At 38.4% G+C, this 26,373-nt stretch overlaps 1 protein-coding gene and 1 long non-coding RNA gene across 6 annotated transcripts in view; both read right to left on the reverse strand.

The window, feature by feature from the left end:
* Positions 1–4,597: 4,597 nt before the first annotated feature.
* Positions 4,598–26,373, reverse strand: part of CTNND2 (catenin delta 2) — a 650,408-nt gene continuing 628,632 nt past the window's right edge. For all 5 annotated transcript variants that reach the window (XM_061369698.1, XM_061369700.1, XM_061369699.1 and 2 more), the window contains 4 exons: positions 19,409–19,535; positions 15,246–15,377; positions 8,227–8,300; positions 4,598–5,814 (listed from right to left, as the gene is read on the reverse strand). In XM_061369698.1, coding sequence (XP_061225682.1) covers positions 5,554–5,814; positions 8,227–8,300; positions 15,246–15,377; positions 19,409–19,535 — 594 coding nt within the window. In that variant the 3' untranslated portion in view covers positions 4,598–5,553. The remainder of the gene's footprint in view (positions 5,815–8,226; positions 8,301–15,245; positions 15,378–19,408; positions 19,536–26,373) is intronic.
* LOC133221084 (uncharacterized) lies at positions 13,266–15,237 on the reverse strand. The gene is made up of 2 exons (XR_009727885.1): positions 14,173–15,237; positions 13,266–13,433 (listed from the first exon to the last, which is right to left on the reverse strand). It is a non-coding gene; the product is annotated as an uncharacterized LOC133221084 (long non-coding RNA).

Below are 26,373 nucleotides of genomic sequence, written 5' to 3' on the forward strand. Positions count from 1 at the left end.
GCTATTTTGCTTTCTCCGATTTAGTGGCAAGCTTCAGATTCTGCCTGTCTGGAAAAGAAAGGTATTTTGGTGTTTAAAACTACTCATCTGCTACTGAAATTAACTACAACAATCCGTCACAGCAAGTACTTTTTATTTGTGTCACTCTCTTAAAGCAGTGAAAATAAAATTGAAAGAGCCAAAGGCTCCATAGTAAATTTGGACTGACAGGTACTAGTAAATAACTTGCCTTTTCTCTCCTTTTTAGTTATTTGAAGATTGGAGCCTTTGGCATGCTGGCAAGAGTGACCTCTAGGTGCTTATCCTTTGAGAAGACTGCAGCAATTCTTCACCTGTTTTCACTTTTGGCCTGATACATGGCTTGGTGAAGCAGGTGAAAGCCTTTACAGGAACTTCTGTGGTCTTTAAAACGATGTGTAAGCAAATGGTTTATACTTAAACACAAAGCATGTGCTTTCTTCTGGTAAAGCAATACCAATGCCCACAGAGGAAGGAAGCTGCTTTATAATTGGATTAAAAATACTACAGTGAGTTTGACTGGGAATTAGACTTAGGAATAATGCCTGGTGTCTTAGTAGAGTACTGTGCCTGGCCAGCACCAGTGCTCTTCCATGTACCCTGTACCATCTTTTGAATGATGTGGTGTGGTCAAGGTGGTGCAAAACCTGGGCACATTGGGGAGAAGTTTAAGTGTTTGTGTTAGATGGAGTTGTTTGATGTGGCCCTTGGAAGACTGGAGCAAGAGTCAGGAGTAAGTGCCCCTAACCCAGGCTATCAAAAGACATGGTAAGTCACTGCTTTTCTCACTTAGTTTTTACAAGTGCCTGGTAGGCAGGGATGCCCTGCTCCCTATAGGTATCAGCTGCACGCTTCAATCCCCCCTCACGTGGGAATGAAACTCAAATCTCCCATTTTCAGCCTAAATGTCCGAAACTGGCTTTAGGTCACTGTTTAAATACCAGCTAGTCCCCTGGAAAAAGAAAGCACTGCACAGGTCTTCACCAGATTTTGGTGCACCTATTGCTTCAAATTGCAATCCTATGTGCACTTTGTCCATGTAGCTGTAGAGCGGGGGGACCACACTCTTCCATTGAAGATGGTGGGCAAGCTGTGTGTGTAGTTGCTTGCAAAAAGTTGCCTGTTTTGGCTGCTAAGGTCTTTTTGACTTACAGTTTTTGATCAAGAGCCTCATCCCTCCTGTCTCTCCTTCACAGCAGTAAGCAGTCTCTGCCCTCCTGCCCAGCATCTGCTGGCTGAAGCTGGAAGTGCCCAGTGGTGACCTGTGATATCCCTCTGCTGCTCCCTCCCACTTTTCTAGCATAAAGCTTTTTGTGTATCAGGCTGTTGCTATTCAATTTCCACTACATTAGGCTGTTAGTCATATTTATGTTCTCAGTGCATAAAATCTCTTGCTGGGTCCATTCCACTGTTAGTAATTATGGGTGTGTATCTGTCTTCACACACAAGCTCCAAGTTTCTCTATTTTTAGGGCTCTTGTTTGTGTGTCATCTCCCTGCCTCAGATTGCTGTATCCATCTCTCCCACTCCTCTTGATACAAGCAGTAACACTAAAACCAGGGCTCTTTCTGATTGCTGGCAGGAGAGGATGAATAACAGGTGGAGGAGTTGAGGAACTTCCCTTGTAGCACACTGGCTTGCACAGCCTGCGCTGTGCCAAGGTATAAAAAGTAAGTCGGTGTTTCTGAGCTGTAAGTCTCCCAGCGAGATGCTTCTGCAGGCTAATGCAACTCAGTTACAGGAAACAATTATTCCTGAGCCCTTACATGGAGCACATGCCGAGATTCCCAGCAATGCACAAGTAAATTAATGGCTTGCTTTTTGTTTCTTGGCTGTGGTCTAGGTAACACTGGGGCCAGAATCATCTTTACAGCATGTTCCTATTCAGTGGCACCAGCCTTCAGCTTTTGAGTTTCTTCCTACTGGTGTCGTTCAACTATCTCTCTGTAAGCAGTGGCAGCTTGACTCTTGCAGCTATGAGTTGGGAGGTCTCAAAAATACCTCTCCCCTTCGCTTTGAGTTGTGGAGTACTTTGAGCTTATAAACCTGGTGGAGAGGGATGGGGGAGGAAATGACTTGAAAGCTGGAAGTATCAAGTTAACACTTTAAATAAATAATGGTATTTGTTGGCTGTGTGAACCTAGGCATCAGTCTATGGAGTCAGCTTCTGAATTTAAACATATTGCACTGTGACCAGCAATTCTCCACAATACAGTAGGATTTATTAATAGAAAATATGTCAGTAGGAGTTTGTCTCTGTACATGTTAGCAACATGTACAGTGAAACACATTTTTTTGTCTCAATCTATATTGTTATAGTTCTTTTGTGTTATCTGACATAACCATTTATATTTTGGGCTTAAATATGTTATTTGTCAAAACGTACTTTCAGTGTTAATATACCTTTAAAATCATAGTTTATCTTTTAAATATTGAATTCATATTTTTTTTTCAAATCAATATTGCTCATGTTAGTGCAAATTTGTTAATCTCGAGATAGGTTAACCATTCCTTCCAGACCATAAATAGCATTTAATAAAACAGTGAGATTTATATAGCTCTACACAGCTGAACAAGATTCTAATACGAAGCTTGTTAAAAAAAAAAAATCCAACATTTTACAGTACATCAATTGCATTTTATACATTTGTTTTTGGAACAGTTTTGATTCTTCTCTATTTCTGTGTGTGATCTAGTACAAGAATGAAGGGAACAGCAATAGGTAATGATACTTTCCTCCATATTAAAAAGAATGCATCATAGATATATCTTGCTCAGTATGGCAGCAGTGTTGGATTTCCAAGCCTGGAAAAGAAGCTGGGTAATTCAACACCTTCTCAAAACTCAGTACAGCAAGAGTGAACGTTATCAGTCGGAGCACTTGCCACTACAGAAGAATGGAAACAAAACACCACAAAATATAGACAAAAGGTCTTTTATGCCACTTGATCGATCCGGAATCTCTCACTTGAGCAATGGTCAACATTTGTCTCCAAGTAATTCCTAAGAGGAGCTGAAAGGGGGCAACGTGGGCGTTTCAGTAGCTTGAAGAATGGAAATAAATCCAACTTACAATAACCTCCTGTCCTACGAACTGCAAACAGAATGACAGATCCCCTCTGCCTGTTGGCAATGTGGTGCCTGGAGAACCGCACCAGCCTGGTGGTTATCAGGCGGTCACAAAGAACTTCAAGTTGCGAGTGACATTCTTTATTAAAAAAAAGCTTTTATACTGAAAACGTGCTTTGTTCAAAAGAGCACTGCAAATGTCACTTATTAAAACCAATGTAATAAATAAAATATAAACAACCTGTGTCCAAAACTATGAATAATATTTTTATCTACCTTGCTATACATCTGGCCCACTGTGTCCTCCCACCCACCCTGTCTTACATGTGTTAAAAATTTTTTTGCATGCGATTTTTTTCCCCCGTTTACTACAAAGAGCAGATAAGGTTACATATCGTACACTGGGAAAAGCTGCCAAGATACTCAACTATAGTCCTAGATTACCGATAAACCAATGCTACGTCACAACACCCGCCTGCATGAACTACTCAGGCTGCGTCCTACAGAGCAGGCGATGACTCGCGAGAGACTTCTCCCCCTGCGCACAGACAGAAGTGTGCCAGGTGATGGTGAGACTATTACAATGACTAACCACAGGGATGTCTGCAACCTAAAACAAACTCTTTAACTGCAATTGAAGCAACTTACAACTACTCCATTTGTGGTAGGTCTTACACTGTGAAAACAGTATGCTGAACTGTTGCCTGAACCAAAGAAATGAAAAAATGCTAAATTCTTTAATTTCCAGAATCTCAAGAGCTAAGATGAATATGCCAGCTCTTCCGGCCTCCTAGCTTAGCTTCCTTTTCTTTTAAATAATAATGATAATAAAAAATATCTCTGTCCCTTACATTTTCGTTTCTTTTGGGTTTTACTTTAAATGCACAGAAATGGGTCGGTATCTTTCATATTTGAGGAATGTATTCTGGGTGTTGGGTTTTCTTTTTAATATGGGTTAAAAAAAATGATTGTCCTAACAGTTCAGGAATTGGACCTTTCTATGAAACTGAAGAGTTTGGAGACTCCAGACTTTAGTCTGTTGGGTCTTTTGTTTTCCATTCCCTCAGGGAGATGGCAAGATCAAACTCTTCCTTCCTCAAGCACTTGTTGGTGGCTGGAGAGGAATGAAATTTCCTGAAGAGAAGATCAAGAGATGCTATTTTAAAGGAAATGGCACCTAAGGGTGAAGGAGTCAGTGAAAAAAATCTGACAACCCCTTCTTTTGTGAGTTGTTGTGGCCAGACAATTTTGAATTGCTATCAATGGTTAAGAAAGTGAGTAAGAGAAAGCACATACTGGAGTTTCCACTGTTTAAAAGAACTGAAAATCAAACAAAAATTGAAGCTTGAATAAGGAAAACATTGGATGAGAAGAAGTCTTACGCCACACAAACACACACACTCAAACACACACACGCACACAGGATACTATGCATACGTGGACACACACATGTAAGAATGTATATTTGTATGGTAGGTTCTTGGAAATAGACATTCTTAGCAAATATGGATGACAGATCAATTGTAATTTATTTTCTTTTAACACTGTATCATCATAAAGAAAACTGGTATAAATGAAAAAAATCTATTTCAAATATCTACATCTAAAATTTTAGGCAGTGAAAAAGCACTTTGTTGACAAGGAGTGTGGAATGATGAATGTTAATTGTCAGAAACTGCTGAATGCCTTTTTTTGTTTTTAGTTGCCACAAACAAATTCACATATCAGAACAAACAATACTGCTAAATATTCCTTTTTGTTTTTTTGATTTTTCTTTTTTTCTTTTTTTTTCTTTTTCTTTTTTTTTTTTTTTTTTGGTAAAACGCACCGGGGAAAAGAAAACAAAAACCTGGAAATTCATACATCTTTCAAAATTTGAAATTGAAGCAATATTTAGAACCATAGATGAAGAAACACTGTGGCATTGGTGTAATATACACAATGCACTTCTTTTTTATCTGTAATGTACATCAAATACTTTACAACAATGCATTAACAAAAGGCAAGAAACATCTTGCTGTACAGAGGAAACCCCAAATGCAACTTGAAGCCTAGATTCACAATGAATGAGGATATTAAACAAAGTGTGAGAAGCTGTTCCCCATAAAGTATGTACGCTGCTCAGTTACTTGTGCTTAACTCCTGACCCACATCCACTGCCATGTTCTCCCTCCTTCCTTCAGCCACATTCAATATACAGCACCAAACTTTAGACTCTACAGGTCAACAGTAAAGTTGCCCCACACTGTAAAATATATATATGTATATATATTTCTTTCTAATTACTCCCAGGTTTAGCTTTTGTATCTTTTAGCCTTCTAAAAAAAATCTCTTAAATTTTTCCATTCTGGTTATCTGGGCCTTCCTATGGAACAGGCTTTAACAAACTAAATCTGCAGGAAAAAAAACGTCTTGTGGTATGCATGCACATGCACAGTTCCTGGAGCTTTTGTATCTGCCCAAGTCTCAAACCCAGGAGTCGGGAGAGGCTGGATAGTGGCTTGTTTCATAGTTAAGTTCACTATAGGGACGAGCAGCTGAATAGAAGTCGACATAGTTGCCAGTTGACTTTAGTCCCAGGTGCATGTTGTATTCGCTTGCAGGTGGGCGATGATGCACTTGGTCCTCAAAGAAGGACTCGTCATAGTTTCTTGTTGAATTCTGAAATGGCTGATATGGTTCATAATCTTTTCTGCTGGGCTCCTGTGGAACTGGCTGTGTTGAAACCTGAAAGAGTAATACCCACGGTTTGTCAGATACAACTTATCATGGGCAACAGGGTGGAAGAAGGAGTAAATCTCACGTTTTTCATGCTGGAAGTACCAAGCTGTGCATTAGCTTAACATCTCAAGGTATTGCTTGGTAGTGAATTAATTCTACAGCTTTGCCATGTCATTATTTTTCTTTATATCTATTTAATTTATTATTTAATATTACTGCGGCTCAAGATGATGGTTTACTTCAAATGAAGTTCAAGCATCACAGCTTACAGTTACTTTTGTAACTACAATCTGTGTGTAACTTACTATTTTGCAGCTATATAACACAAACACTGGTGGCCAAAACTCAGCCTTGAAAAATTTGAATGGAAGTGATATACGCTCCAAAAATGCTAAACATTTTGCAGCTGTCTTTGCCAGAAGTGAGATTTAGGGTGGTATCGTATCCTTAAGAGCCACTGACAGTCTGCAGGGCACTGACATGAGGAAATTTCAAGCTAAGTGCTCTAAAATGTGTTCTGCTAACTGTAAGCAGCACCATCTTCTTGCCACCTCCTCAACACTTCATGTTGGCAATCTTGTGGTGTTGGTACATTCCAGGAAGTTGCCTTGATGCTGAAATATTTATGAGATGCAAAAAAAAAAAAACCCTTGGGGGGTCCCCTAAACCTAAGTTTTCCATAAAGTTTTTTGCAGGCAGCCTTAGTGAGTCTCTGGTTTTAAATCTGGGACTTAATTACAATCTGAAAACTGTAAACACATGCTAAGTATCTCAGTGGAATGCTGTCTTTTGCTTTATGCCACCTCTGTAAGCTTGGGCAGTTTTGTGACTGCAAAATGATACAGCTTTTCAATCTTCAAATGGTCATCCCCTGGAGTATTGGTGTTCAGATGGTAGTGTCAGGAGAATGCATACCCTGCTGACTCTGCAAAAGTTGATAATGCTCCTTTAAGAAGAGAGGAAGAGTTGCACTGCTACGGCCCAAACTCTGTGGCATAAAGCACATCTGTACTGGACTCCATGCGTACGGTGCAAAATGCTGCCTATGTCTGCTGCCTTAACAATCCCACAAGTGATTGATCTGACAAGACTGGGCGCAGTATTAGAGCTGCACAAGAGAGCACAACTACTCTAGCTTGTATTTCTAGTACTGCTATCCAGGTGTACAGGACCTTCAGTTCCTCCTTTAATTTCATATATTCGAACACAGGTGTTTAATTTTGGATGCAGGAGAAAAATTCTGTCTGAAGCAACTTACTTATATGACAAAAAGTTAAGAGACGGTCATTTTTTAAGTAGAAAATAGGGGACTGAAGTAGTACTTCTGCATTCTTTTTAGCTAAAAACATTCTTTCCAATATGTCAATCATAAACCTGACATTTCATTGAGAAAGCTAGTGTGAAAAGGTGGAAAACTAGTAGGCTTTGGGTTGTTTTGTTTTGCTCAGACTCTCGCCCCCCAAATCAAACTGGTTGATTCACAACTACAATTAGAGTGCACCTGCTGCTTCAACACCTCATGCCCTTATTTCCTCCTTAAATGCAATAAAAGCAGAAACACATTCATGCACTGTCTTGCACAAAGAAATACGGTGCACTACAGGAAATACTGTCTAATTAAAAAAAGAATAAAGAGAAAGGGGGGAAAAGAATATCAGAAACTCTCTTCACCTTAAGTGTGTGGGTTAAGACTGAAATATCAGTCTCTTAAACAGAAATTTCAGGTAAGCTAGTAAAACCTTTTGGTGAAAAATCTTTTTTTACTACATATTAATTTACCTGTCTGATACTAGTATGAATTTTCAGTGTTTTTCTTAAATGTTTTTGGCCTCATTTTAGATAAAAGTACTGTAACTTATGCATATTACATAGGGAAGTTGTGAAACTATTAAGGAGTTGTAATTAAGGATAAAGCAGCACTACAGGTAATGATGAAATGTGTAATTCCTGGGGACCAAAGAAATAATATACTGGAAATTGCAGACATATGACTACCATACACATCCATAGTGCAAAGGGTCTTTTTCTGTGAGCAGGGACATCTTCAACTAGATCAGGTTACTCAGAGCCCCATCCAACCTGGCTCTGAATGTTTCTAGGGATGTGGCATCTATCCAGAACTTCAAAGGCATTCAGGTCCCAAGCCTCTCTTGCCTTCATTCTGAACTACAGGCTTAAACACCTTAAATAATTTTTCTGCATATGCTATCATAACCTGTTGGACATTTTTGAAATTTAATTGAAATTATCCATTAGCATAAGGAATATAGCTTCTTTGAAGCCAGTGGAATTGCTAGCATTTGTGCAAGCGGGTGACTCAGTTCCTCTAATCTAGATTTACCAATCTTTGTAATGTTTTTCGTCATTTCCATGTAAGACGTTACACTGGAACTGTAGCATTTTTGTCTCTCCACCTACCTGGTTATGTTTGATATCTTCAGCAGGTGCACCATACGAATTCCTGTACAAAGTTGAGATTCCAGTGTTCTGAGCTGGAGAAGGGAAAAACGAAGGAAAAAGCAGGTTTACCAAACATACCTCTTTGGCCTCAAAATGAATTCTTATGGCTTCATTAAATGCCTGTTCCCCCCCACAAAAAAGCTTCAAAAACATTTGCAGATTTCTGTTTTCTCTTCCTCCCACTATACAGTCATAATTTTTGCTTTGCTGTACATGCATGTACATGGTATACACTTATTAAAAGGTGCTATGTCACGTTCATGTCAATCTTGTGCATTTCATATATAAACCAACAAAATAACTTCAATAAATAACAAAATATATAGCTAGTATTTGGTAAGATATATCAGGTTACATATGGGATTTTATACCACACATACAGTGAACAGGCAACAGTTGTAAACATTAAGAAACATTTCAGTCCTTTCACTTCAGTTGGATGATGTGGATTATTAGCCTATGGTATCATAAAATTATTCACGGAAAAAGTGATTAAATACAACTGAAAAAATGAGTTATGCAAAAAGAAAAAAAAAGCTGTATGTAGTTATACTGAAGAGGTCTGGCCAAGACAGTCTGAAACTCTGCTGCTACTTTATTCTCAGATGTCCTACCTCTAAAATGCAGGGAGCAAACTGAGCTATGAATTTGAAAGCAGAAGTAATTCTAAAGGATAACACACAGTTTTCAAAATAACCCATTCTTTCCCACCCTGCCCCCCAAAACCCCGTGAAAAGCTGACTTCACTGATCACACTGATTTGGCTATCTAGCTGAAGCTTAGTTTGCTGGTCAAACTAGAAAGATTATAGTTATTTCTCATATCTGAAAGTGTAGTATTTGAAAGATGGCAGTAATTTTTGTCCATGTGTGTGGCTGCTGCGCACCACTCTTACCAGGCATGCATGTTACTAGCTTTCCAGACATAAGAATTAATGATTTGATACTGTCATGAGGACTCTCATTATAAAAGCATGTGCCTGAAAGTAAAAGTTGAGTAGTTGTGAATTAGTCATCACTGGAGATGAAACACGTTGGGCACATGACTTCTCTCAGGTCCCTGTGTAATGGTACAAAACCTGAAGGCACCAAAGTGTTGCTTTTAATACCTTTGCAGCTCAAAAACTTTTGTAGTGAGGACTAAGCATCAGAGCTGAAAGCTGGGTATGGGACCCATGCTAGCCACATTGCTAAGAAGAATCACAGTTACTGAAGAACCACTCTTTCTTCCTTTGTCAACCTGCTAGCATGGATCCCAGCATGTACAAATGCTTCCCTCTGCTCCATGTTGCTGTTTTACAGATTTCAGATCATGTTCTTAAATATCTCAAGTGTGCTCTTGAAACAGGATAAAGACAGGGATTATATGGTAGGGTGATGAGCCCTAATAGCTGGGAAAAAAAAAAGACATTTCACTTCATAACCATTAATCGGTGTGAAAAAACTTGTTGAAGAGCTGGATGCAGTTACTCAGACAGTGCAGTCTTGCACAAGATATGGAGAAGAGCTCTGGAGGTCTCTGAGGAATGCAGCCGGATCCTTTCTTTGAAGTGGGAAGAATACGAACTCTGGTAACAGATGCTGGATGGTCTTTTCCAGAGGCAGGTACACTTACCTGCACGTCTGTGCTACTAGATGATAACAGATAGAAATGAGAAGTGCTTGATCAGATTGTCTTAGATGTAAAGCGCCAAAAGCTTGATCTGCAGAGGTTCTCTCTGTTCAGGCTGCATTCTGTCACCTAACCTGAGTGGTGTGTGAGACTTATTTCAGCGTTTGTTTGTTTGTCTGTTTATTTATTTATTTATTCCAGCAGCATCCTCTGCTTTAGTTAAAAAATCCCCCTCCTGATGACAGTCTCTGGTATTAGAGGAGTCTGTATCAGCATTGCTATTTATGGTACATCTCATGACGGCATGACCCTCAGTAGTACAACTGCCAGATCTTCCCTTGATATCATCTTCTTTTCATGCTGTTTCTGAGCTTTCTGCTTGCCCCACAAAGTACAAGAAGCTGGGTTATACAAATTCCTCTTCTCAAGATCCAGCGATTCTCATACTTAGCATTTCAGCTAACCATTTTGTGAAGTGCTACTTCTTGAAAAAGATGGAAGTGATATTCAATGTGTTGGAATCTCATAAACCTATGAAAAACTTCCTGTAACCATTTTTTCATGTATATGGATGGCAGGATAAGGAGGGTTGAAGTTTCCCGCAAGCAAGATTTTAGTTGGGCATGACCAGACCGGACAATACTATTCATGGCTGTTTGATGTCAAGAATAAAAGACTGCTATAAGGTCCGACATCTGAGGGTTTTATGAAGAATGTGATGAAAAATAGCAAGCTGGACACATGCTAATTAATTTATATGTTCTTCCTACAGGCAATCAGAGAGACTTTAAGGAGCATCATAACCTTTCCACCTTTTTACAGGTATGTAAAAAGGCATATTGCACATATGGTGCCACTAACAGTAAATAGCCATGACTATTATAAAACCAGAAATAGTCTACAGTTGGTGCATAGCTGTCCAATTCATTACTGTGACATTTGCACTGATATACTGTCACATGCCAGATCAAAGACTTAAGGTTTCCCAGATCCCGTATTCTGCAATGGAAAATTGACAGTATTCACTTATTAAAATAGCTGCAAGGTCTGTGCTGCTGTGAAATCAGTGATGAGTACAAATTCACGAGTTTAAAATGAAAAAATAATCAAAAAGGCAGCACTATTTTCTTAATGTAATAAAACCAATGACACATCAAATACTCGGAGATCAATGCCAAGAGTTCAAATCTTGACTTAGTCTTACTGGGAGGCTGGGATAATTCTCTCCGGAGAGAATGTAAGTCAAGCAATGTAGCTGCTAGCAGTGCATGCAGCCTGCTCCAGTACCTGCTTCTGAACAAGCAGGCAGCATTCCTGGGAACTCCGTTCCTGTTCTGCCATGCTTCAGTGAGCAGTTGACTCTTGCTGTCCAAAAGCAGAAGGCAAATATAAGAGAAAAAAGGGAGAGGATGAGCTAGCTGAATGGACAGATACTGTGCGGTTAGAATCTGATTTTTCCTGTTATTGCTGTATATGAACTATCATAGTAAATTTTTCAAACAGGGAGACATAAACATTAATGTAATAATGTTCTTCTTTAAAACATGGCAAGAGAAGGGGAAGGGGTACAAGGACTAAGAGATGGAGATTTTCCAGCAGCCACACTTCCTTACAGAGATGCAAGAACTGTGGCTACAGATGAAAAGATCTGAGGTAGTGATGAGTGTGTGTATTTTATGCAGTACCTAAACATCAGCATGTGATAGTACTGAAGCAGCAGTTTTTACAAAGTAAAATTGTGAAGGTTCTAAAATGAGTACTGTGATCAACCTGCAGTATTTTGTGGTCGTATTTCATAAATGACATTATAGAAAAATACCTTATTTTTTTCCCCCCATTTAGTTTTCAAGGTGATACTGGTTAAACAACAAAATCATACGGTTCCCCATAGCACTTTTCTGCAAAGCTGACAACAGCTTTCAAAATTATGTCACACTGTGTTTTATGTGACAAAGGTATCCCTGACCAAAGCTGTCCTCATATACCCCAGTCACTTGATTCATGGTTTAACATTCAGCTTTCATTTCTTTCAAGTACTTATTCTGAACACATTTACAGGTACTTTGAAATAGCAAGAGGCCAGTCTTTCTCCCTCAGAAACACAAACTGGTAGTAAGAAAAGAACACTCAGCTAGACGTATAAGTGGTCTTCATCTGGTATCACGTAACCTGCTTTTTCTGATATAAGTAGCAGGACTCATTTTCTAAAATTTAGTTCAAGACAGTAAAGCAAAATGCTTCTATGCCTCACAAATCTCAGCTACCACAGATCATTACCTGTCACTGCCACTGCCACCTTCCTGCACGGTGAAAGATGAGGCAAGGGCATGAGAAAAGATTACAGTGTATTACGGTTTCTTAAAGTAATAATGATTAGCCTTAGTATCTGTAGCTATTGTAAAAGATGATGGTGGTCGGTTGTGTTCTGTATGTGTGGACTTGAAAACAAGTTTAAAAACCAAAAGTACAGATGACTGATTCTTTAAAACAAAAAGAAATTAATCAGAATATGCTTCTGCTGGTGAAAGTGAAGATACAGGGTGCAGTCTGTGATGCACAGATTACTTCAGTGAGGGAACTAACACAGTAAAAGAAACTTTAGAATAGGGGTCCCATGACAGTATACAGTAGCCTTATCTTCTGTTCTGAAGGAAAACACCATCGCATAATTAAAGTTATCCCATGCACCTAAAGTTTTTTTTTTTTTTGAATAAATATAATAGGTTTTGTCTTAAAAATATACTTTAGGTGATAAAATTTTATTATTGGTTATTATTTTCTACAGAGAAGAGATGGACAGTAAATATAAAACATCATAAACCTGTGAAAAGGGCAATGAGAACTTTGATACTGTTCCTCTTTTTTTTTTAGTTGTCCTTGTGAAATCGATGTAAGTTATTATCTTCAGCCACACTGTTTACTTCATAGATTCTCCATTTTACCCAGAGGTTTCCTAACAACTCCCCACAATGGCGAGAAGCCAACATTCTGTTTCAAAAATCCATCAAAAAACCTTCATTTCAGTCCCAACCAAGAGGCTGTAAAATTTCTGAACTACAAACTGGGAAGAGCTTTGGAGAAGAACACGGAGACAGTCATGGATAAATGGGAACTACAGTTGTGGCTTTACATTCCGTGTAAACCTGTAAGTCAAAGAATGCTTTGTGTGATACATCAGCTTGGCAGAACATACAAGAGGAGCTCAAAATATGCATCCATCAGGTGGAACCTGAAAAAAACATTTATCCCATAGATTTCACAGATGCATTAGCTGCAAAGCACTGTCTGATCCACAAAATGAAATGCAGAGAATGAACTTGCTACATGAACATATATTAAACCATTCAAATAAAGCCAAAATGTCTCACAATTGAAATTACAAACACTGATTTAATATCATTCTTTAATGAAATATTTATTATTTGGTGAGCTACAAATATGTTACATAAATTTCATGTTGAATGTTGAGGCACAAGACTCCTTTTGTCATTTTCTTTTGTTCTTAGAACGGTGCTTAATTTGAACTTACAGCGAATGAGCAGAGATATGGTGATCTGAAAGAAAGAGAAAGTGATTTGTTAACTCAATATTAATTTGTAAAATGGTCATGTGTGATTGTGAAATATTATTGCCCTTTTCAACTTGATTTTGGTTTTCATTTTTCTCACTGAGCTCAGTAGTTGGAAAAATAGTCAACAGCTGAGCATGACGCTGAGTCTTTCAAGTTTCCCTACTAAAAGTCCACCCAAAAGATCAATAAGAACAGACAAATACAAGCAGATATTAAAGGAAAACACGATGCAAAATTCAAAATGGAGCAAAGGTTGCAGGGGAAGTACAAAGCTCACACTCCAAAAAGTATACTGAAAGATAAAGGAAACAAGGGAAACACAAATGGGAGAAGGAAAGCACTGCAGTAAAAGACAAAATGAAAAGGGTTGGGGAAAAAGAAAACTCTATGTTTTTTTTTTTAATGTGTGGCAAAAGACAAGACTATCTGTAAGTAAACACACATTTTCCATATGGGAACACTTCTTTTTGGGTGAACCTTCTAATCTAATCTGGTAGACTGAATTTTCAGATAAAGCTAAACCAAAATGCTAATATTTCTGCCTTTTCAGCCTTCTGTTCTTACTCCTGAGATTCCCCCTTCATGGGTCCTTGACAACGTACTGAAAGAAACAGTCCTGTCCTTCACAGTCACGCAAATAAGGACCACTGAAGTGCTTTAGAAACACCTTGTGCAATGACTATGAAACACTCAAAACATTACAGATATATAAAATGCAGTACCTTGACTGAATCTGCTGCAATCTCACGTAGTACTCTGCAGATGTTGTTCGGGAGACTCTTAATTTCAGTGGTTTCCAATTGCTCTTGTTATTCCTCATCTTCACGTTTTCACTTCCATGCTAATTAATGTTCCATATTGCATTTTCATACAAAGGCTGGCCTTTAGGTTTTGATTATGCAGCAGTGAATAACACAGTAGATGCAGTATGACTATCATGATATCCTGAATACGGTCTTGAAAACTAGTACTGATGGCTTGATTCTGAGGCAGCATGTTCCTGATATCCCCGTGAGCTGAGAAACCCAGAGACCCCCCACTGTGGCATCCTCTGAGTAAGACTGCTACAGAGGACACAGGGACAGTAACAGCCATTTAGAATGTGCAGTGACTCCTCACTGTGGTCGCATTTGGAGAAGAGGCTACCACAATGCTCAGTACTATATAAGTGCAACAACACGGTCACTAAAGGTTATATAAGCCTGTTCAATGGTGATGGAGACCAACACGTATTTTTCAAGAGAATTAATTAAGAGGTGCAGTACTGGGCAAAGCACTCAAAATTTTGTAATTACTGAAATGCTGACAAGTTAATGAGCTCACCAGGGGGGAGAGGCCTTCGGTGAAACCTGCAATAGATGCCATAACACACAGAGAGAAAACTGCTGTATTTAAATCAGCCCATCTGGGAAACGAACACAGACAGAATTCACAAACACCACCAAATTTCCTAGGGATGACTGATGTTCAAAATAAGCTAACTGGCCTTGGAAAGCCATTCCCTGTCAAAGACAGATGGTAGGGCACATGCTCAACCATTGTCGTGCTTGCAGAAACAACACTAATTAATTCAAAGTGATCTACCAACTTCCTTCTGAAATGAAAATGTAAAGTTACAAAGAAACATAAATCTGATTTATAGCCTTCTCTGAAGAAACATGGTCTGCACAAATCATTTTCACATACCATTCTATTCATTAGGATCCAGTACTTATTCAGCAAACCCAGCCAAGCCTATAAAATCAGTGGTCTATCACAGCTGATTTTTACATATGCAATGCAAGCATAAACTCACCTGTCATGGTGTCTTTCCTGGAAGTGTGTTCCCCCTTATTTCCATGGTAAGTGGCATTTGTTCCAGTTGATTCATAGTCTGTTTTTCTTTCTTTTAGGCTGATCATTTCCCGAGGTGAGGCTGGGGCACTTGCTAGATCACAAAAACGGGTTTGTTTTTTCTTGTCACATATGACTGAACATATGAATGTTTAACTCTAGAGTAAACATTTCAGTAAAATGTATACTTGTTTGCATACTAAGATTACGCTGTTTGAAGAAACACTACCCCATTAGGAAGGAAAAGAAAAGGTGCTGTTATTTCGGGTACAGGACAAATGTATTCATGCAACAATCAACTCCAAACATAATTTTCTCTCTGAATGTTTTACTTTTTTCACCTATACTCAACAACTAAGACGATCACTGCAAAAAAAGTACAGTAATTAAAAACTTGCTTTCCAAATTCTTTAACTTGTCAAAACTTTCTGGTATAGGCACTTCCTTTTTTCTTTTTTTCTTTTTCTCAAAATGATTTATTTATTTCTGTTGAAAAGATCATTAACTGTCGACTGTGTAGAAAAAAAAGATGCAAAATGATTTCTTCCTTTCTCTCTTGAAAATAAGCAAACTAATTAAAGGAATCTAGTGAAGATGGGAAGAAACATATTTTTCTTAGAAAACATATAACAAAGAATGCCTAACCTTAAAGGTAATTTCAATAATTATCTGTCTTTAAATTTCTATGAACAATTGCCTTTAGAACAACAACTGCTACTTTAAGCTATTGTTAAAATGAAATCCTTCACCTATACTTGTATGGCTAAGAGAAGTAAGTACAAGGTGACTAGAAGGAGAATTGGTATGTATTTGATTTTCATGTACTTGAGAATGTGAAGGTGAGCACTGGCACTGATCTTGAAGACTTAGAGCCTGTGATGCTTAGAAAAAAATAATGGCTTTCCCATAAACTGACTTTGCTGTATGTAGGTGTAGGCAGATACAACTCACTATTGCTGTTGTGGAGAGCAGGGGAAGGAGTGCAGGGTGAGTGGCAGCACACCCCAGAGCCTTGTGAAGGCACGGTGTACAAAAACTAAAGACTGGTGCTTACTTCCACACCCTCTCCTACCTCCATTCAGCTGTTTGGTGAGTCAAAAGAACCTCAAAAGCAGTAACAATGTCCTTGCTTAAAAGGAAGGAAAAGTCTATACAAAAACTACAAGCTTATTTGCTAGGCTTGATCATGAACTGTATCTTTCAGCATCTCTAAACAATGTTACATTTTTTTAGTTAAGGAATAGGGAAGCAAAAGTGATGCTGAATTCTGCTTAGATTTGTTCTGTTGGCGTTGGCCTCAGTATATGCAAAGCAAATGCAGGACATATATTTTTTTCTTATGAGGCCATTAAAATTTGGGATTGCTTCTAAATTGCTTGTCTATAGTGATGTAATTCTAAAGCTGATAATCCAGCAGGTGTAAAGAAATGTGACATTAAATTTCCAAATCAGCTAATGACAACTTAAGTCTAATAGGGAAAAAACCAGAATGCAAACCTTGAAGAAGTTGCTTACATGGGGATGCATTTTGTCTCGCATACTTCCTTAATGCTCTTAAGCACTCTGGTGTTTTGAACAGAGTTGACCAATACAGACAAAACCATCTCTTTGTTCTCTGCGGGAACTGTCTCTCTCCTCTCATGGGAGAACAACTGCTTTCTGGCAAGTGTTAAACTCTAGGAAGTGCCCTCTTTCAGAGCCTTTACTGGAAGCAGATATGAAATCACTGGTTGACATTAGACCGAAAAGTTGGTATCAAGGTTTTCTATTCTTAAAGGACACAGAGAAGAAGACAGAACTCGTAAGTCCTAGGGATGAATGGGACACTGTGAGTTCATTTACTTCAACTCTTTACCCCAAGGTAGGATCCAGTATACCAAAATATTTCTTGACAGATTTTAATCTAAAACTAAAGATCTCTAATGACAGAGATCACATAACTGCTCCAAGCAGTCTGTTCCAGTGTTTTGTTTCCCTCCTGTTAGGAAATGTTCCTGATGTCTAGCGTGACTCTTCGCTGCTCATTATTTCCAGCTGCCTGCTATGAAAGTAGAGAAAGTTTACACTGTCCCTCTTCACAGCTGGCTTGGATACTTGGTGTGTACCTCTTCCTGCTGCCCCCATCTCATGTCTCTTATTTGAGTTAAACAATTACAGTACATGCAGTGGTTTTCATGCCCTGATTTCTCCATCTCATGATTCATGTGTGCAACTGACAAAAAAATCCCTAAATAATTCCAAAATAACTTTTGTCCAGCCAGCTATTCTCCTTATAATTTATTTGTAAAGAACTGGATCTTTTTTTCCCTTTGGACAGTATCTCCAATTTCTCAGTATCACTCTGAATTCCAATATTGACCTTTAAGGTACATGTGTTTCTCCCAGGTTTCTAGCACCTGCAAAGGTAATAGGCACCTTTTATGTATTATTTGGGCTGTTAATGAAGCCACCGAAGACTACTAGGACTCAGGCAAACCTCCAAGTAAAGCATTCCTCCATTTTGGCAATAAACAATACCCATTCTTTCTGAATGGCTTTTAGTCAGTTTTTTATTTATCACACATCACACTTTCTGGACTGTTTGCCAGGTTGCCCTAGCTTGCCTATAAAATTATTTTCTGAAAAAGTCTTACTGATTACAGTAGATTTCATTTACTGACTATTGTTTCCATAAAGTGCTTTAACTATGTTGTAGCAGGAATTCAGGTGCATTTTGTAAGAACAAATCGTACTAAACCAATGCTTGGATTTGATACGGATACTACTAGTCAGACAGTAACTTATGCTGTGTAGAAACAGATACTCCTAGAGTTAAGCAGTATCTTGCGTTCCTACTCTTTTGAGATGCTCAGATTGTGATTATTTGTTACAGCAGTTTTCTAGAACAAAGTTGGGCTGACTGGTCTGTAATTACATGGGTCCTCTTCCTTCAGAAACCAGCAGTATATTATTCTTTTTACAGTCTTATGATACTGATGATGGCAGTAAGATTTCATCCAGAATTTCTCTAGAGTATATTCTATAAGCAACAAAGTAACATAAGTGAAGAGACAGCTCTGGAAAGAGACAGAACTAAGATCTTGGGCCAGACATTTCAAGTGTCTTGTACTTACAGTCAAAATGAGATTTTGGAGAAGGAAAAAAGGAACAACAGCCCTTTACGGACTCGTGTAATGATGGATTTTGAGAACTGAATAGCAGCTCTCACTGTACTTCAGGCTACATTTTCAAATTTCTCAGAGGTCATTCTGCAGGACTAAGATGCAGCTGCTAGGTAATTAAAAGAAGGATATTTCTTAGAAACAAAACTATGTCATGATGCTCACTGCAATAATCAGTTTGGCCAATTTTAATCCTAAATTATTAGTATACCTATGGATTGACAGGATTTGACTGAACAAGTAGTGAAAAGCACATTGAAAGGCTGTTTAAAGATTTTATTTGGGAATGATTTTATCTAACTAGCATGTCTAACATATGCTATGCCTTAGAATAGAGGGAAAAATGCCCAGATTTATGAATAGAAAAATTAACATTGCAGTGTAAGTTGAGAAAATTACATTAATTCATTGTATGGATCATATAGAACTAATGATAGCTGCTGTAAATATGCCATCAACCTTACATGAAGACCCTTAGTCAATCTCTTGTGAAACTTATCCATACATGTGTATGCATAAGTTATATATACATACACATATACTCAGAATAAAAGCTGACAAAAAATAATATGGATCCTTCAACAACTTCTAAGTGTTCCAAGATGACTTCCAAGTCGTCATTAACAACTAGAAAATTAAGTAACAAAATTTCCTCATGTACATTTCCTTCATGGGCACCACTGCTCTGAGATCGAGTCAGGTAATCCAAATCAGGAAAACAATGCATGAGAATTGATAACAAGTTATGGAATATTCTTCCTGCTGTAAAACTTTAAAAGGTGTTAATAAAAAAAATAAACTTCCTGTTTTGAACAGATAATTCAGGTAAGAGTAAAAAATGTATTTTGTGCCTTTCCACCACTGTTAACAACAAATCTGGATGTCAGTAACATTGCTTAAAGAAAGAAAATGACAGTGGTGCATTACTTCTGTCTTTACCTCAGTCCTGAAAGCCTGATCTTACCTGAGCGGTTGTTAGGAGACATGCGCACAGGAGAGATGGAGGGCGTGCGTGATGAAGAGTACGGTCTTTGCCGATCCCTTTCTATTGTTGAAGATGAGGCTACAAAGTGATATTGTGACCATCCATCCTGCAACATCAAATATTATGACAGTAGTCAGTGAAAATGCTGTACATGCCCCCATTTTAAGCACAGAGAAATTTTCTCTAGTGTTTTCACTACATATATGTAAGTAGGCTACTATCTCTTCCCTGCCACTGGGTGGCAAATAGTGGTGCAGGATACAACATACTGACTGTACTGACATACCAGAAGAAATATCAAAATTCAGAAAGTGCTACAAAGTAACACATTTCTGAAACACCCAAATTACTATAACACTGAACAACATTTTAGGCTATTTGTTTAATAGCTGTCTTTTTCCATGCCTCTATTTTCACATTCCAAATGTCATTCTGGCTATGAAAATTCCAAATCCAAACAAGACTGCTTGTTTTCATGGTGAAAACCAGCTTTTGCTTTGAACCATTTCTATCTTATAAGGAAGTTTTGGAGTAAGTAGATGGGAACAGTTATATTAACTGTACATTTATTCACATGTGCAGGAAAAAGAATCAGTGCATTCTTCTCATTGCATTTTTTCCCCAAGATGTACAGAAAGGAATACTATTCCTTCTACTTAAAGCTGTGGTAATGGTGATGTATCAAAAAAACCCAACCAAAGAGAGAAATACAAATACTAGAAACAGATAGTTCAGAAATAAAAGATATTTGAATTTGTTCATGTTTTATTCCAGCACCATAGTATAATGCGATAATCCAAAATAACGTAATTTAAATTTTTAAAAGGATACTGAGAATAGTTTGAAAGTATCATGAGAGAATAAACTGACTTTTGCTACTGCTCTTCTTACAATCATAGAATCACAGAATGGTTTGGGTTGGAAAGGACCTTAAAGATCATCTATTTCCAACCTCCTGCAACAGGCAGGGACACCTTCCACCAGACAAGGTTGCTCAAGGGCCCATTCAACCTCATCTTGAACAGTGTTTCAAATGTCTTCAAGTACTGATAGATTTTGTCTTCATAACTGCTTAATACTAAATCTAAATCAGTAACACAGTTTTCCCAGTCTCACACTAAAGGCATAAGCCTTTTAAAAATGCTAACTTTTTGTTGGGCTTAGTGAAAACGGAATCAAGTGCCTGGCACAAGCAGTAAACAAAATTGTTGCAGTGAAATGCCGTATAAAAATAAAATCAATAAAATATTACCAAACCCCAATTTTCCTCTTGCTTATAGAAAAATATTTCTCTGTTGGGGTGGTAAAGAGTACCTCCCCCACCCCCCCAGACTACTCCAGACATCCAGTCTTGAACCCCACTCCCTCTCATCCTCTGCCTTTGCCCAAGGCATGTGTCTCACTTTGTTCTCTCTCCAGAAATCATGGGTACATGGCTCTCAGAATTGCAACAGAAAATGGCTTGAATATCCCTATTCCACTAAACTTTCAGGAAAGGGAACTCAGCAAGAGTGTGACACAGCAGGAAGAAGGTACTCACAGCTGATGTAGAGGGAAATACATAGATTGTCTACCTATGACACCTAACTGTGACACCTAACTACAGATTCTGAATTCTTGTACTCCTTACATAGCACATTTGTATAAACATGGATGTATCTGAGTTGTAATCTCAGAAGAAATAAGAAGTGAAAAGTCTGGGCTGCAGCTTTCACAGTAGTAATGACTTTCCCTTGAGTTGATAGTGGGTGCTTGCTCACAGAAATCACTACAGTTTAAGGACACTTCACTGAACTGCACCTCATATTTCATGACAGTCATACAAGAAAATGTAAGGATTAAAACCAGTTAAGTAATAAAAAAAAAGCAAGATGATAGAAGAAACAGTTAATCTTTAATACAACTTGCTTAAACCAACATTTTCTATATCTGATCTCTCATGTACAACACTACTTTTACACAAGCTGCATCCTCCAACCTAGAGGGAGCATCAATAAGAAACACCAACAAAAACATATGTAAAGCCCTACATTCTTAAATCAAACTGAAAAATAATAGAAAGTTTTCAAGATATGTACATATATATAATGTATATATATAAAATGCATATTTTTAAAGAACTAATAGTTTAAGAACTATTAGTTATAGAATAGCTATAATAACTTAAGCACAATAATCTTATCGAAGCATCAATACTGTAAATAACATACTTAGCATTATTTTTCCTTCTCCTGTTAATAATAACTTGCACAGTGATTTCTCTACTATAAAAATGAAGCAGCAAACATGTGAGAAGCCCATGCTTTTATCCTGCTGAAGAAAAATGGTTCCCTTCTTCCTCTTCTGGGGTCAGATGTTCTTACCAGAAAGGTGACTCTCTATAATTTACTTTTACAGTTTTCTTATCATTTATTTTTTCTTAACGAGACTGACAAAGAGTAAGATAACAAGAAGGCAGACTCCAGATCAGATAAAAGAGAATAGACTATTTCTTACTGCCTGCCTGCAGGAGGAGACATCAGTCACACTTACATAGTGCAAGTCATAAATGCTCCCAGCTTTGTGAATCTGGATACATGCATGGCCAGATAACACACTCCTTTTGCACTTTCACTTCCCTGAAATGAGCCCCTGGCACATGGGTCAGAAAAAAAGTGACCGAAATCTTCCCCTAAATGTTTCTTCCTGTTGTTTATTCCAACTGTATTTTTCACATTAATACCTGAACCCTGCTTCTGATGGGAACTGGATGAATTCCACTGTTATCTGCACAGTCCAACAACTCTACAGGAAGACTGCGTGGCACCAGTTTTGTTCTGCAGAGTATCAACAGGTACTTTGTCAATGTTGCTTCCTCTGAAACAGCACTGCAAGGTGTCTGAACAGTGAGAGAACAAAATCCAGTTGTAGCTGGGGCGCAAGCAATAGCATTCTTCTGTGTGGCAGATGTTTTTTCTTCTCCCTGCAAGTTTTCATTTTTCTCTCTGCCAAAAGTAGTGCTTGTAGTGAGGTCTTCAAATAAAATCTGCTACAAACTTTCAAGCTTGTAAGCCTGATCAGCTCAATAAAACAAGTCAGGCAAACAATAAACTAACCCCAGTATTGTGGTGACTGCCACTGCTTTTGTCTAAACAAGGCATATTGCTGTCACTGCACGACAACCTTCATGGTGTTTTTCAACAGCATTATGGGCAGCTCCCAGACCTCACAGTATTTCAAAATCCTAACACTTTTAAGTCATCTATCTTAAGTTCCCTTATGCCATGAGGAAAAAGCTTTTTTCTATGGAAAGGTAAACAGTTTGTAACAAATTTATTAAAACTATCCCCATCAACAATTCCAAAAGCTATTAGCGTTAAATATTGAAACTAATTTTTAAGAGCCTAAAGGGAGTATTTTCAATTTAATGCCGAGATAAATACCACCTGACGTGATGGCGGCTTTCATTAGTTTGTTTCAGCTCTAGTGCCTGTAATGAAATTTAATTAAATTGATTTTGGGTACTTAAAGGTACAGTATATAGCAGTGTCCTGCAGAGAAGAAAGCTAACTCAAAACCGAAGTGTGTGAGGCTGCATTTCAGAAACCAATTTACCAGCTATAAACGTGATCTAGCAGAGGAAGAGTAAGACAGAAAGATCTGACAAACTGGAAAGAAATTCAATGCAGTTCTGTTACAGAATGGATGTATTTAACTTGAAACAATTAATTAACAGCTGGCAACTGCACACTACAGGAGGGCACAGAACAGCAAGAGTACAGAAATACCACAGTATGGCCTTATTGTCTCTTTCAAGGTATCTGCTACTGGGCATTTCTCTGTATTGTCACTATAATGGATAAACGTATTCTCTCTCAATTATATTCCATGAAGTCCAAACATTAAAGCTGGATTGGTAGTAACATGTTTACAGTGATACGCTCTTGTGAAAATTGCAAGGATCAGATGTGGGGCAGCTGTTGGATAACCACTGTAGAAAACAAAAATTATACTGTATTCTCACTAATGAGCTTTTACTGGGCTTAAGGAGTGAACAGGTCTTTTGTCTCCCTGCTCAATTTTAAAATACTTTTGAAAATTACTAATTTTCTTCAGGCCCATGGGAAATAATTATTTTGTCAGGGTGACTAAATTTACTGTGCCAATCACCTACTGCATAGGTATGGAATGAAAAATATAATGTAGGTTTTCCACATTATGCTGTTTGTATTTAAAATGCAGGGGAAAAGAGAAAGCAGTTTTCTATTGTATTTGCAAGAATTTTCAGAACTCTCTGGTAGTGGAGTCCTCAACCTGAGGAGATGATTTGTGGAGGTAGATGATATCAGACACACCATTTTCTCACTTGTACAGTAACAATAACACTGTGAGGACTGAATGAAATTAAGCCCTGATGGGAACTGACACCATGCTGAGACCACAGGGAACCAAAGCTCCTGCCTGAAGAATTCACAGATGAGAGGAAAGAGAGGGGACTGGGCACAACAAGGTGGTAAGGAATGGGGGGCAGAGTTCGGGATGGAGCACCAACATTGCCAGCCTTGGTGCAGTGCCTAGCCTAGATGACTTCATGACATTCAGTCCAAAAGAAGCTCTACCCCAGCTTATGTGGAAATAGCCAATCAACAAAAATAAAACCAAGTACTACCCACTGACTGATTATGCTTATCAGCTGCTAAGAAGATACTGACCTGAAAGGCACTGAGTTGTTTAGCAAAACCATATGATAGCTGCATGCACATGAGTATCTTCCAATGCTGAAAAGCATAGTCCGCCCTGACTTTCAGCCACTGATATCCTAACATTGTCAAGAAGAAAAAGAGCAACTCCTTGGAGGCAGAAAATATCACTAGGGAAAAGAAACAAAAACGATGCAACAAACCCGATAATGAAACAGCTAAAAGCTGAGAAACTACAGAGAATGTTCTGTCCTGCCTCCCCCAGGTTTACAAACTCGCCAGCATGCTACTTCCTGGTTCAGGTCTTCTCCTTTCGTGACTTAATAGACATTTTTCCAGATGACTTGAAGCACACAGGACCAGACTTGTTTTGTCATTCTATTTCCTTACCTGTATGGCAGCATTTTATTATTTCTAGGATTTAATTGTGATAACCACTGCTCCTGTAATGGCAATAAGCTGTAGAAATACGATAGGCAACCACCTGTGGGAAACAGTAACTAGACCCACGATGGTGTTAGAAGTTGGTGATAGAGCAACAAAACAAAGTGTCTGTAAGTATGTAATGTAGGATCTACTTGCTTTGAAACTCAGCCAGACATCGCTTTGAGTTCCTGGTGTTACTCCTTTTGCAAGCTGAAGCGCTGCTGTCAGGTTAAATGAAACATCCACACTGGTGTGCACCAGTGTGACACTGTCTAGAGTAAAAGATAAATCTGATGTGAATTAAGTCAAGGCTCATCAGACTTACACAGGTCTGGGCAATTCTTCACTGGGAATTTGTTGTCACAATGCTAATAAGACATAACAGAAATTAGAACTGGATCAAATTATCTACATGCATTGACATATGAAAGTTACGTGCGTGACTTGACTGCGGTGAGAAATCTAAAATGGTAACAAGGTTGGGAGGATTCACATATGTATCTCATGGATGTACTTTAAATGTTCACCAACAACCACAGTTATCATTAGGCTTTACAAGTTGGGATTGTATAATTTTCTTTTAATACAAGACGAAGAATAAATTCTCAGTGCTTCTCAACAGAGATACTGAGCCGGACTTCTTTCCCTCTGCCAGCCCCATGGCAGCAGCGGCTAACTACCCCCACCAATACACCCGAATATTGAGTGGGCTAGCAGGACTGCTCCCTGAGTGCCAAAGTAGCTGGCAAGGAAATGTCAGCTGCTAAAGGAGATGGAGAGATGGTGGTTCTCTAAATAAGCCCCTGCCTTTGTACTTGAAGCGTTCTGACTTTGGAAGAGCGATTTCAACTGAACGCTTACAACTTCAACAACTCTGGAAACACTCCTGAAAAATCAATCAAATAGTTTTAGATAAACTATCTAATTAAAAAAATAAAGGTATTCTTTAATTTTTTCTTTGAATTTGCAGTGCCAAATCCTATTATCAGTAAATGATTCCTGGAACTATTGTCCTTTCTGGATTTGCTTGCATCGTTTCCAGGAAAACTCAAAACCAGCAGAGAACAGCTGGGCATTGATCTGCTTTATGAAGCATTTTGAATAGATTACTTCACTGATGGCTTTTTACTCCTACCATCTGAACTGCAAACAGTTATTAAGCAGTATATTGATATTTTTACTCCTAAGATTTTATCTTTTGCTTCCAAAGTGGTAACTCAAGATACATTTCTGAAGAGAGGAGCAGGGACTGAGACTGGAAGATCCTGGCATTCTCCCAGCTTACATGTGAGCAGTTGCTGTTTGGGTTAAATCCTTCAAATGAATTCTGTATTAAGTCTGCAACTACAAATCTGTGGTAATTTTAGTGGCTGACTCCAACTATCCCATTCCTCTTCCTCTCCCAAAGAGTTATGAGCCAGTTCCTCAAAAACAAAGTGAAGAATACAGATCACTGAAGGTCATCTTGAGAATTTTTGTGTTTATGTTTATAGTCTCTTTTCCAGTTTATGAAAGCTGGAAAATGACTTAAACCAGAGAAATTATTCAAGTTTAGGGGTTATAATAATTTGGATAAAAGTGCAGAAGTTGCTCACAGTATGTCCATTCAGACAAACTGGTTAAAGAAAAATACTGTTTGCTTTCCATGCCTTCTGATGGTGATACTGCCAGTTAAGTTACTGGTTACAGGTTATGTTTGGAGTATGACACCTGCTGCTCTGTGAGCCTGGGAGGAAGGCCACTCACTCCTCCATTGCACAGACACAACTCGGGGGAGAGGAGGGAGACTCTACTGAGAGCACCACAGGAGCTGTGCCATCACCTGAGCCAAGGCAAAGA

This window comes from Neopsephotus bourkii, unplaced genomic scaffold (assembly GCF_033783945.1).
Source record: "Neopsephotus bourkii isolate Nb327-2 ecotype Australia unplaced genomic scaffold, CSIRO-AGI_Nbou_v1 NB_1508, whole genome shotgun sequence".
In the NCBI taxonomy this organism is placed as follows: Eukaryota; Metazoa; Chordata; class Aves; order Psittaciformes; family Psittacidae; genus Neopsephotus; species Neopsephotus bourkii.